Source organism: Pipistrellus kuhlii, unplaced genomic scaffold (genome assembly GCF_014108245.1).
Source record: "Pipistrellus kuhlii isolate mPipKuh1 unplaced genomic scaffold, mPipKuh1.p scaffold_m20_p_13, whole genome shotgun sequence".
Taxonomy (NCBI): Eukaryota; Metazoa; Chordata; class Mammalia; order Chiroptera; family Vespertilionidae; genus Pipistrellus; species Pipistrellus kuhlii.
The window spans coordinates 17,298,161-17,311,958 of record NW_023425438.1 but is presented as its reverse complement, the minus strand read 5'-3'; the positions used below and the strand labels follow the sequence as shown (position 1 = coordinate 17,311,958).

Below are 13,798 nucleotides of genomic sequence, written 5' to 3'. Positions count from 1 at the left end.
GATGAATGACTAAAAGATCCCAACTATCCTATATAATACATATAATAAAAGCCCAATATGCTAAGTGTCTGACTGTTTGTATAACTGTTCAACCAGTCGCTATTACTTGCACTGGCCACCAGGATGCAGACGCTCCAACCAGTAGGTTAGCTTGCTGCTGGGGTCCTCAGATCGAGACTGGGTGAGATGGGCCAAATACGCCCTGGAACCCTCCTGCGGTCCCTCCCCCGTCCTGATCTTGCACCTTGGCCTAACCTGTACCCTCTCACAATCTGGTACCTCTCAGGGGATGTCAGAGAGCCAGTTTCAGCCTGATCCCCGCAGGCCAGGCTGAGGGACCCCACTGCTGCACGAATCCGTGGCCTGGGCCTCTAGTTTAACTCTAAAATTGCTCTCTAATCAAGTTCATGAGAGAATTTTAGTAACTTGTGAGCTATGGGTTGAAACTTCCAGGTAGCTAACTTAATAAATTATGTCTTCTACCCAGGTAACAGAAGTAGCTTCTATTTGTGAATACTGGAGTTTAAAAGTAAAAAATTGGCACTTTGAAGCTTATGCTACTAGTTTACGGGTCATTTCCATTCCAAAGGTATATAAGAAATGCACTTTATTTCAACTGGAAAGTACCCATCGATTAGAGGTTTCTTTTTAGAATGTATTTCATTAATCAACTTTTATGGCTTCCACTGTGATGATCCTCTAAGCCAAGAAGTGCCAAAGCTGATGCCAAATGAACTGCCCTCTCACAGTAAGGGAACAAAATATTCCAACTCAGATTAAACAGACATACCTAAAGAACAATGAGATACAGCACCACTCTGCAGGTGTCAAGTTTTTAACAAATTTATGTAAATGTAACCATAGGCATTCAAAAATTATCAATTTTTATTTTGGAGAAGCCCTATCTGACACTGTTTCCAAATTAGTTTAATCTTACTAGGAAAACTGCAAACAATTTTATCGTTTTGGAAACGCCTCAAAAAGTTATTTAAAAAACCACCCAGAGTCCTAGCCAGTGCTGCTCACTGGTTAGAGTGTCGGCCTGCATACTGAAGGTTTGATTCCCGGTCAAGGGCATGTACCTGGGTTGCAGGTTCATTCCTTGGCTCCAGTCTGGATTCGTTTGGGAGGAAACCAATCAATGTGCCCCTCTCCCCCTCCTTCCTTCCCTTCCACTCTCTCTAAAAATTAATGGAAAAATATCCTTGGGTGAGGATTTAAAACACGCACACCCAGAATGTCTTATTGGTATAACATGTAGAAAACTAAAACTTTGAGTCATTTACTAATTAGGAATGGTAGTCATTTAAAAAAACACACAAAAAACACAAGAAAAACAAAAGATACCTCTGCCTCCTTTTTCTATTTCTTCAATCACTTATAAGAGATTAATTCTACTTTTGGTAAGCAATTTTTAGTAATAACCCAACAACTTTGTTATTGGAAGTAAACAACTTCCATATGGACCCCAAGAAATAATTTTAAAGCTCCCACTCTTTTCATGCATGAATTATGTTCTACCTTCAGAGAGATTTTTTTCCCTCTGTCCCTAATAAAGGTATGGAGAACATAACAAATCCTCTACCAAAGGGAATTTTATAGAAATAAATATTTAAGTTTTCACTGTGTTGAATTTATTCTTATTCTAGTCTAGAGTATACACATTGTAACCAAGCTTCTGCTTTAAGGTAATCTGGAATCATTATGGGGCTCTATATGGCCTCAAGGACCTAATGGATCTTTCTAAATGTACTGGAGATGAGAAATCTTTGGTCATATATTTAAACTAATCTGACATGTGAGTCAAATACCAAAATGTAGTACCATACCTTTATCCCTTTTTAAAAAACACTATACTGATTTCTTTAGTGGTAAAAAAGAATTATACAGATTTTAGAGCTGGAAAGTATCACAGTTTAAAGTCCCTAAATGAATAGTTATCTCTGTTCATAATACATGTGAGTTAAAAAATACTTATCATAACATAAAGTGCACCCTCTAGGTGGCAGGTTTATAACCTCCTCCCCCACCCTGTTTCTTTAGGATCTAACACAAGAATAAGAATATGGCTTTTATAATCAGAAAAAAATGTATAAAGTAAAAAAACAGGGAAAAAGTACATTTCAACTTTCTTATTTTACAAATAAGAACAATGAAATCCTATGATGCCATAACCCCCAACAAGTCATCCACCAAGTAGTTAGTGGCAGAACCAGGACAGAGCTCTGGCCTGTGCTTCTCACCGTCTCACACCAGGGAAGGGTGTGATCTCTCTCTGCCTGAGATACACTAACATTTAGGGATTCAGAGAAGAAAAGAGTCGGGAAAGGAGGCAAAATAGGAGTTTGTAATCAAACTGGGGAGAAAGAGTTAATAAAGTAAAATGAATTATACAAGGATTATGAAATTTAAGGCAGGGAGGATATAGGTGACCTGGAATTTCATCTCATCAAATGTGGCACAGATAGGTGGGACATAAACAGGTGGAGAGGAGTAGATAGGAAAGCAAAAAGGGGCCCTAAACCGGTTTGGGCCAGTGGATAGAATATCTGTCTGTGGACTGAAGGATCCCAGGTTAGATTCCAGTCAAGGGCATGTACTTCGGTTGCAGGATCCTCCCCAACACAGTTCTTGGTCAGGGCTTGTGCAGGAGGCAACCAATTGATGTCTCTTTCTGTCTTTCCCTCTCTCTAAAAAATCAATAGAAAAATATCCTTGGGTGAGGATTAATAAAAAAGAGGAGAGAAGTACAAAGGGGCTGGACAGGTCAACAACGTGACCATTCTCTTCTTCGGAGTGGTGGGTGGAGGGGGGAGACAAGAGATTAACCAAAGAACATGTAGACACAGACAATCATGTGGTGAAGGCCTGGGATGTGTGTGCGTGGAGGAGGTCAATGGGGGAATAAAATGGAGACCACTGTAATTCTTTCAATAAATGTAAACTTAAAAAAAAATCATTAATGGGCTTTACAGGCCAAGCTAACAAGCTTGAATTCCACTGTTTAGGTATCAAGAAGTCTTTAGAAACATGCTTGACCTGAATTTGCTCCGTCTATTTCCTCCTGCCTGATACGACTCCTCCCTCTTCACTGCCTCTTCAAGATCCAGGGGCTCCTCCAAGGCAGGCCCAACCCCACCTCCTCTGGGAAGTGTTCTCGGACAACTCAGGCTCACAGTGATTTCTCTGTTGATCACTAAGCGTTGCTGCCTGTTTATTTAAGTAATGCTAAACCTAATAAAAGTTCTTTATTTTCTTATGTACATACATAATCTACTTGGGGTTAGGGACCATGTCTCATATTCCTCGGTGCCACTCCATACACCAAGATCAGTGCCTTACAGTTGCAGGAGTTCAATGAGCGACTGTAATTTGAAGAGTGACTCAGGACTGGAGTTGTAACAAAGCAGAACTCGGCGAGATTCATGCTGATAGGGCTCAGAGACACTGTCACCCTGGGAAATGAGCGCAGGAGTACCCACGGGCCAAGTCAAGTAACACCAAATTACAGAGGGAAAGAGCTGTTCTTTTCTGATTAGAAGTCTCTTTTCCTTATGTCAAAGAAGAAAGTCTCAGCCAGCCCTAATATGACTTTGACTTCTCCATTTTGAGCAGAAGGAGCATTTCTTATGCCTAGAACCTCTATCGGCAGCAGTATCTGGCTAAATTTCGGTAACAGTATTTTAGCTGCACTGCTGGCTTGCCAAGGACAGTCACCATCAAAACTGGTAGGTTCAGCTGGATTGCTTAAGTCTCTCCAGGTCTAGTGGTCGGTGATTCTGCATCAAAACTACCGTATTTTTCGGACCATAAGACGCACTTTCCCCCCCCCAGAAGTGGGGGGAAAAAGTCCCTGCGTCTTATGGTCCAAATATAGCCTACACATATACTTTGAAAAAAAAGTTTTTTTACTTGCCCGGCTCTGTGTGGTCTCTGTGTGCTTGCCCGGCTCTAAAATGGTTCTAAATGCTGCTGTTTACTTTACAGGGTTGATTACATGTGTTTATGACTGTGATGTTGGGTTTTAATGCACATAAAATATTTTAGGACACTATTTGTTTCAGAATCTTTTTTTCTTCATTTCCCTACTCTAAAAACTGGTGCGTCTTATGGTCCGGTGCGTCTTACGGTCCGAAAAATACGGTAAATTAAATTCTTTACCCAGCCACTTGCCAGACTCACTGTCCCTGACATGCACTACAATGTGGGCTGCCCAGGGATTTTTGTCTTGCACTCTCATGTAGCTTAAATCCCCACAACAGTGTCTAACCAAGAGCAGGTGCTCAGTAAATAATTACTAATGACTGAAAGAGTATATGTAACATAAGACCAACATGCATATTGGTGTGCCACTTAAAAGATAAATTCTCCAGATCAGATTGACAACATTCCTAACAATGGTTAAACATTCCACCACTTCAAATCACTCAGCTCACATTTCCCTTAAAGACCCTACCTGCCTGAGTGCGTTCCTATGGCCACCACTGTGCCACTGGGATGAAAATCTGCACAGTGTCCTGGTTCCTAGAAGAAAGACAGACAGCTGTTGGGGAGTACATGAGAAAGTCTCACTGGGTCTATAGGAATAGTAGCAAACACTATTTGAAAATAACTTGTTTCATATAAACATGGGATTCCAATCAACATCCTTGTAGCTATGTGGATATGAGAGGAAAAAGAATTTCAGAGCAGGAAGGGGTATGCTGGCAGAGTGGTGAGGGGAAAGGACAACCAGCTTGTGGTTAGGCAGTGGAAATAATAACAGGATAACAACAAACATGTGTATAGCTCTTTTGAGTCTGCAAAGAAAATGTATACACTTTTGGGGCGGGACAAGATGGATATCTTGGTGGGGTCAGGATAAGAGACCAATTCAAAAAGAAGTCTGTTAGTGAGCAGCACTTACTGAATCCAACTGCACCACCACCAGCGACCCAAACATTTCTGAACAGTGCTCCATGTACATGTGAAATCTTTTTACTATGGAAACTGATGGGAAAATTGAGCTTTTGCACTGCTAATTTGCTTCTTCAGGGTGGGTTCATGGAATACTACTTTGTGACTAAACACTCTCCCCTTTACTAAACACTTTTAACCAATGCTGAGTTCTTTCACTTTTGCTGCTTCCAAATGCTAGTATGGGGAGTTTCTGTGGGGAGATTATAATCCAATTTTGTTTTACTCACATCTACGAGTCTGGTCCATTCCAGCCTGTGTTCCATTGAGTTCCACATGCACACCTGTCTGTCCTGAGCACATGTCAAGAGCAAATCTTTGAAGGGATGTGTGGCAAGACCCCAAAGTTCATCTGTATGACCCTGAAATAAAATACACCCGTTGTTATGCTAAAAGAAACAAAATGTCATAAAAGTATTTAGTTAATGGTTAAAATTACACAGTTACCTGGACTTCTATTTGGAAGCCATCATTAAATGTTCCCCGTAAAATAAAATTTCGTGATGTGCCTACTAAAAATTGATCTGCCTTTCCTTCTGCAACAGCTCTGATTGTTCCATACTGATCAGGAACCTAAAAAACACACAAAATAAACCACACTGCAATGTCACCATACACAAATACTAACATGCATTAATAGCTGAAAACAATTATGGGTTAATAAGTGACAATATTCCAAATTTGAAAGTAATATGGTAATCTTATGCTAATGATAATTTATTCAGTTACATTTTATTATACAGAAGTTATAATGTATTATACAGAGTGTATAAGTAATCTGTGAAGAAAAGAAATAGCATGAATTTCAGGCTGAGATAAAGCAATTCTTTCTTATCTATCTTCTTGAAAACCCAAGAGCAGTACTATCAAGATCCTCTTAGAGATTTTGTCTAGAAAACATGTTTAGAATACACTTAGAATAAGTTCAAAATTTAAGTCACTCCCCAAAAAAGGCAATATCAAAACAAGAGATTTGCCCTTGCTTTGAAAATTATTGATCTAAAATACAATTCTTAACTGTCCTACCATCTAAGACCTCAATTTAATTAGCATTTAATACCTTATAAACATAGTACCTGTCAGGTTTTATAGATACACCTGGGTCCACATCATGAAGAAGAAACAAGCACAGATAATTATCTACTATCATTAAGCTCACTGTTGAAATTATTATTTTCAGTATTAAAATTGAATTGGTCATTTTGCATACCCTGGTTATATTTTGGATCATTAAGAAAAAAAGTCTCAGAAATAAACAAGTACATTAATTATTCTCCCCAATCTTTTTTTAAAAAAATTCTTTCAAATTATTTTAATGATTGGTTTCTTTTTTCTTTTCATTCTGAGGAAATGAAATGAGAAGGATATGTAACAACCTCCCCAGAAAGTGTAAGTTCTCTTAATGTAGGACAGAAGCTATTAGGTTAGTGGATTTAACATTATAATTTTATGTTCCCATCCTTACCTCAATTTCTCTTTCGGGATTCAAATCATGGTCCCAAAGAATTATTTTTCTGTCTTTTCCTCCTCCGGTTAATAACATCCCATTTCTCATCTGACAAAGTGTGAATACACTGCCATCATGAGCTTTGATTTGTTTGCTGATCTGATAAACACCTAATATAATTAGGAAAAAATAAAAACACTAGTGATAACATTTCCCCTCAAATTTTAGTGGCTTTCTGGAAGAAATTAAATGCTTTATGACTTAAGATAGGATTATATTCTGATAAACCCATTGTATGATGAAAATGCATTTAATATACCTAACCCACAAAACATCACAACTTATCCTAGCTGGTTTCTATCAAAGTGCATATCACTTTTGCACCCCTGTAGTGTTGAAAAACTGTAAGTCAAACCATAGTAAGTTGGGGATCATTTGTATAGAGTGATTACTCAAAAATGCCATCAACTCAACAATCAAAAACCGATTTTCAGCACGTTATACAAGGCTAGTAGTGCAGCTTAACACCACCTTTTGTATTTATGTCAATATTGTTACTCTGAAAATATTCCAAAACACGTTTTTACAAAAGGGTAAACTAGAGCAGTGACAATTCTATAGACAACAGGGGAAACTCAGAACTTCACAACCTCTTATAATCATCTTATTATGGTAGTTAGCATAGTATCACTTTTCTGATCTAGAGTTGAGGGCACAAAGGTATAGAAATGGCTTAACCAATACCACATAGTTAGCTAGTGACAAAGCTGTGAATAGGGCGCAAGGCTCTTTACTCAATGTACCCTTAAGTTTACAAAAAAGCTTTAATTTCCTGCTGAGCTAATAGTCATAATATTTAACATTTAGCAACCACTGTTGACCTACCAGCTCTGCCAAGGATTACCCCCTTTATTTGCTGAGATATGGAGATTGGGAAAGGCACTGGGAAGAAATGGGCACTGGAGGCCAGGAGTAGTGGGTTTTGACCAACTAGAGAAGTATTTTAAATTAAAACTGTATCAGTGTGATCGTTGAATGACAGGCCAGCTTTCTTTTATGCTCATAGCATTTTACAAGTAGCCAGGAAGGGACAAGGCAGGTACATACAAGGGGATTACACACACACACACACACACACACACACACACACACACTCACTCAGATCCTCTTTTTTAAAAGTGAGGGTAAGATTTTAGCACCCAAACCTCTTTGGTATTTATCATGCCTTATCCAGAGAAGCTCTTTATCTGGCTAGTGAGGCTGGTAAAGCAAGAGTAAAGCTTTTTGGAAGACAATTATTTTGCAGAATTAGTTACCAGGTTCAAAATGGGAAGGTAGAGCCTTGTTTAAATTTGGCCAGAATTAAGTTAATAAATAGACCTTAGATCCTTTAGAAAAGTAAAAAAAAGTTACTAGTTTAAAAATTGTTCAGTGGGGGAAATGAGGGAAGGGGGGAAGGAAGGAGGAAAGGAAGGGGAATGATTAACAAACAAACCAAAAATGGTTTGTTACTTAGTTCCTAAAAGGAACTTAAGATTTAAGAACTATGAACATTTAATGGTGGTGCGAATACAATCGACTTTCCCTCCCCCACTTACAAATTATGAATTATTTCACATAAGAAAAATGGAACTATTTCATACACCATAAAAAATAAAAATACTGAAACAACCTAAGTGTCCAGTGACAGAGAAATGAATAAAGAAAATGTAGTGTATACAAACACAAATATTACACACATAAATACACACACACACATACAATGGAATAAAAAAAAAGGAAATTCTACCATTTGTAACAATATAAACAGTCCTTGAGAACATGATGTTAAATGAAATAGGACAGAGAAATACAAATAGTACATATCATCTCACTTACAAGTGGAATGTAAAAACATGAACAAACCGACTGGTCATTGCCAGAGGCCAGGTTGAGGAAAGAGGAGAAGATAGTCAAAAGGTACAAAATTCTAGTTATAAAATGAATACGTTTTGGTATGTAAAGAACAGCATGGTGACTATAGTTAACAATACTGTAGCGTATATTTGAAAGTTGCTAAGAGAGATCTTAAAAGTTTTCATCATACACAAAAATACTCTGTGTGAGGTGATGGATGTTAACTTATGTAAATCATTTTGCAATGTATAGGAAATCATTATGTTGTATAGCATAAATATACAATGTTATCTGTCAATTATAGGCCAATAAAACTGGGAAGAAAGTAATAGAATATACTAATTACTTTGAAGATTCTTGTTAATACATATTAAGGTCTGGAAGCAAAAAGAAAACATACAGGAGAGCTTATGAGGCACAAAATACAGTTCTGGCTTGTCTCCTATTTACTAGAGTAAAAGAATTAGCTATGAAATCATGACATCTGAAAAAAATGTTCCTTATCAGATATGATACCACAATATACACAATTTTAGTTGACAAGACTGCAACGGGTGCAGAAATGTCGCATTAGGGAATATAAAAACTGGATCCATCTACTGAAATTTTTTGGCCATGATTTTAAAAATGGAATCTTTGAACTCTGTTATGATCTGGGTTCACACATTTATTTCACTCCATACACCAAATCCTTCCCAGCCACATCTTACAAAATTGTAATCCCAAATATAAAGGAAGAAACAAAATTCTCAGCAAGTTTGCCTGTAACGGTCACCTAGCAGAGCACAACACAGGCCATTTCATGTGCCCAGCCGCTTACAAGGTCACACTTCCCATTTCCTGTGTTTGCATGTGCAGATTTTCTTTGCACAAGTTTTTCAGACAAAAACCAAAATAAAACAATCTCTGAACCTTTCCCTGATTCTCCCACCTCTACACACATTAAGCTAATGAAGAGTAGATACATTTACACCCAAACTCTGTTCACTGACAGAGGAAAACCTGTCAATAAGTCAGTTTTGATATACAATGCTCTTCTGGGCATTTCATATACAAACACATGTGCTCAGGAAAAGGAAAGAGAGAAAAAAGTAGTACTTTCTTTCAAAACACACATACACACACTTCTTTCTTAAGGGTGAGGATAAGATTTTAGGAGTCAAACCTTTTCCTTTCCTTCCTGCTCTCTCTCTTGTTAACTTTTCTTTCTTCCTTAAATATCTCACTTCTGTAATCCTTGCAGGCTCTTTTCTGGCCATCTAACTGTGGGAGAAAGGATCTCTGGCCTGACAGCTCTTCTCTCTTCAATGGTGAGCTCAACTAGCCTTACGGGTTCTTGTGGATAGCTCAGAAAATCTGTATCTTTAATCCCTAATTGAACTTTATAATTCCTCTTAAACTGTCAAGAGGAATTATAAAACTTTTTCCATTACTATTTTACAAATTGTATTTAATTCAAATTGGCTATCTCTTATTTTTGCTACCACTTTTATAAACAGATTTATTCACACTACCCTCACTGCCTTACATTCATATCCATCTTTCTATCGGGTCTAGTAATAATTAATGTCGTTTTTAAACATTCGTTTAAAATCTTGCTTGGCGTTGACTTGTATTGACATAACCTTCAAACACGTGGTATCTACAGAACATGTGAAGTGCAATTAACAAGTTTTGCTTGAAAAAGTTTGTGTTTGGTTTGGTTTTTGTTGCAAAACTAGGGCTAAGAAGATGGCGGATGAAGAGCATATTCGGCACTGCATGCTTTACGAGTTCCAATTAGGAAGAAAAGCAAGTGAGGCTGCAAAAAACATCTGTAGTGTTCTTGGTCAAGATGCAGTTAGCGCCAGAAAATGCCAGCATTGGTTTGAGAAATTTCGCGAGGGAAATTTTTCGTTAGATGACAAGAGTGGTCGAGGCCGTGTGTCCAATTTTGATCAAGAAACTCTTCAAGCTCTTTTGGTGCAAAATCCTCAAATTACCCAACAAGAGCTTGCGACAACTTTAAATTGTTCACAAAAAACAATTTCCAATCAATTGCGTGCACTTGGCAAAGTCCAAAAGTTTGGAAAATGGGTTCCTCATGAGTTGACCGACAACAACCGTAATCAAAGAGTCACAATTTGTAGTTCGCTCCTCTCTCGTCAAAACCGTTTGCCGTTTTTAGAGCAAATTGTTACCGGAGATGAAGAATGGGTGCTGTATGTTACTTTGAAAAGGCGGCCTCAATGGTTGGACAAAAATGATGCTCCGCAGCCCACGCCAAAACCTGACTTGCATGCGAAAAAAGTGATGTTGTGTGTTTGGTGGAATTTTAAAGGAATTCTTCATTATGAACTTTTACCATCTACCCAAACCATTACAAGTGCAGTGTATAGTGCCCAATTGGAAAGGTTAGCCCAAGCTTTAAGAGAAAAAGAACCCGCGCTGATTAATCGGAAGGGCGTAATTCTTCACCACGATAACGCACGACCGTATACTGCAAGAATCACTGCTGAAAAACTGCGCCAGTTGGAATGGGAAGTTCTCCCTCAACCTGCATATTCTCCTGATATTGCCCCTTCCGATTACCATTTGTTTCGTTCTTTGCAAAACTTTCTTCTTGGAAAAAAATTTAATAATGAAGAATGCCTCAAAAATGCATTGACCGAATTTTTTGCATCAAAATCACAAGAATTTTACAACAGAGGGATTAAAATGCTTCCTGAGCGTTGGGCACAAGTAGTAGAAAACAACGGCAACTATATTGTTGATTAAATTTTGTTGTATTGTTTAAATAAATTCTATTTAAAAAAAAGTATTAGAAAACGACATTAATTATTACTAGACCTAATATTTCTGCTTGCACTTTCCCCTAAACTGAGACCAAAGTTCCATACCTTTTGTAGTCTCGTGCACTCCTTATGGCTTAACCTTAAATACTACTACTTCTGTGAAGTCTTCACAAAACTCAGAAGATCAGATTCTCTCTCTCAATTTTATACTGTTTAAATTAACATATATATATCACCTCTCTAATTATTTCTCAATTAACCTCCTAGAAGAAATGTTCAGCCGGATCAAAAGTAGGTTACCTATGCTTAGTAATTAGTAAATATTTTAATTTTAAAAAGATCATGAAGAACCTTAGAAACATAAGGCATGGTAGTGGTTCTCCTATTGTTTCACTGCAGCCTCTCCTGGTCTGGGTACAAGATGGAAGTGCAATAGCAGTAAGTGCAAATTAAAAAGGAATGACAATATGAGAATACTGTACCTTTCGGCCCTTTCCCAGGTGTGGGTTCTACAGTAGTTTTGCTCCATATAAGTATAATTCCACCCGAGTCTCCAGTAAGAACATCTCCATTCCCCAAAAATGCTAAACACTGTACAAATTTTGGTTTTTCATATTTCTACAAAAAAATAAGAGAGAGAGAGAGAGAGAGAGAGAGAGAGAGAGAGAGAGAGAGAGAGAGAGAGAGAGAGAGAATTTTCAGTTTTCCCTTTGGCATGATGACTCCATGCTCACTCAACAATTAAAATATTATTTTATAATGAAATTTATAATATTCTGATCTTTACCCCAAAAATTCCTTGTTTTCTTGTTAGTGAATTGCCACTCCAGGTCCAGAAAAAAATATGAGATTTACCACATGTTATTATGGTATTTGCATCTGTTGGATGGAACTCTACAGCCAAAACAACTTCATTTGTTGTCTGTGGAAAGAGAAATAAAGCTTTAGATTAATGTATACTTTTATCTCCATCAAATACCAATTACAGCTACTGATAAAGACAGGAAAAAATTTTAGGAAATGCCTTTTCTTCCAAGATCTATTTTCCTGAACATTTGTAACAATAAATTTTTATAATAATGATTTTAATCTGATGTTTTCATATTATTATATCATCTTTTATATTATTCATATATAACTGCATTAGAAGACATTTAAATGAATTAGTTTTAGATTATTTTAGTTTTTTGCATTTAGGGGAAAAGTACACTAAAACTAGCAAATATAAAAACTATATACATTTGTCTTAAAGGTACTGCCTTTTAGGTACTTTGATTTTTTAAAAGTCTTACCTTTCTCTGTACTATTATTACTGACCACTCATTCATTTAAGAAAATTTATTACTGATTTAGAGATTCAATCTTAGGCTAAAAGCTTAAAAAGTATATATATAAAACGGTTATTACTGAGTCATTCAGAAATGAAAAACAAAAAAAACCAAAGAGCTTTTATGCCATTTCCCAAAAAAGAAAAATTAGAAAAGATAGAAGTTTAAAACAAGTAGAATAAAAAAGGAAGAAAATAGGCACAAGCATCCAAAGGAATTACAAGTAGTTTTTTCACTGAAACTACTGAACTGAGGATGTCTTGAAAACACTACATTTAAATATGTTCAGTAAGTCATAATTGAATTCTTACTAAATTAATGTTTTATGGCAAAAGCAGCTACTCCAGCTAAATGGTGAGGTGAAATCTATACGCTTGTGAAGCTGCTTGTTGGTGCTGGTGCTCACCGACAGGGTGATCACTAAGGTGTTTTTTTTGTGTGTGTTTTTTTTTAACTTAGCAAAGAACTTCATGTGTACGGAAGTGTTTCTTCATTGCAAACCAACATGGTAATAAACATGGTAATCTTGTAAACAAAGTGAGTTAAATAAAATACCTTTTACATTCTTATACTAATAAAATGACACTTGAAGTAACTGAGCTAATTAAAAAAACATTTTCCCCATGGCTTCAATATTTCCACCAACTTTTTATTTCTACCACCAACAATTGGACTCTACAGCCTTGTATAGGCACATAAATAAAACTCCAACAATCCAATCTGAATGCTTTCTCCCCTCATGAGGGAAAAGGATAGTACCCTTTCTTGTTATACAGATTCCACAATGTTGGGTTGAAATAGCAAGTCAAAGTAAATTTTAAAGATAATGTGTTAATTAACAATGAAAAAACTCATCATCTTTCTTCCATGATGATGTTGCCTTTTATTTTATTTTAATCAATTAATTTTTAAATCTTTATTCTGACCAAGATCTCTGCCTGCCTTCCCAACTTTTTTTCTTTTTGTTGTTGTTAATCCTCACATGAGGATATTTTCCCATTAATTTTTAGAGAGTGGAAGGAAGGGGAAGAGACAGAGTGAGAAACATCAATGTGAGAGAGACACATCAATTGGTTGCCTCCCGCACGCACCCCAACCAGGGTTGGGTTTCCAGCCTTCAACCAAGTGCCCTTAACTGAAATCAAACCCGAGACTCGCCCTAGCTGGTTTGGCTCAATGGATGGAGCATTGGCCTATGGACTGAGGGGTCCCAGGTTCAATTCCGGTCAAGGGCATATGCCCAGGTTGTGGGCTCTATCCCCAGTAGGGGCCGTGCAGAAGGCAACCAATCAATGGATTCTCTCTCATCATTGATGTTTCTATGTCTCTCTCCCTCTTTCTGAACTCTATAAAAATAGATTAAACAACAACAACAACAAAAACTGGAGACGGTTATG

At 37.1% G+C, this 13,798-nt stretch overlaps 1 protein-coding gene across 9 annotated transcripts in view; it reads right to left on the bottom strand.

The window, feature by feature from the left end:
- Positions 1 to 13,798, bottom strand: part of EML4 (EMAP like 4) — a 125,623-nt gene that overhangs the window by 18,854 nt on the left and 92,971 nt on the right. For all 9 annotated transcript variants that reach the window (XM_036435134.2, XM_036435135.2, XM_036435139.2 and 6 more), the window contains 6 exons: positions 11,861 to 11,995; positions 11,556 to 11,691; positions 6,422 to 6,573; positions 5,404 to 5,529; positions 5,187 to 5,318; positions 4,457 to 4,524 (listed from right to left, as the gene is read on the bottom strand). In XM_036435134.2, coding sequence (XP_036291027.1) covers positions 4,457 to 4,524; positions 5,187 to 5,318; positions 5,404 to 5,529; positions 6,422 to 6,573; positions 11,556 to 11,691; positions 11,861 to 11,995 — 749 coding nt within the window. The remainder of the gene's footprint in view (positions 1 to 4,456; positions 4,525 to 5,186; positions 5,319 to 5,403; positions 5,530 to 6,421; positions 6,574 to 11,555; positions 11,692 to 11,860; positions 11,996 to 13,798) is intronic.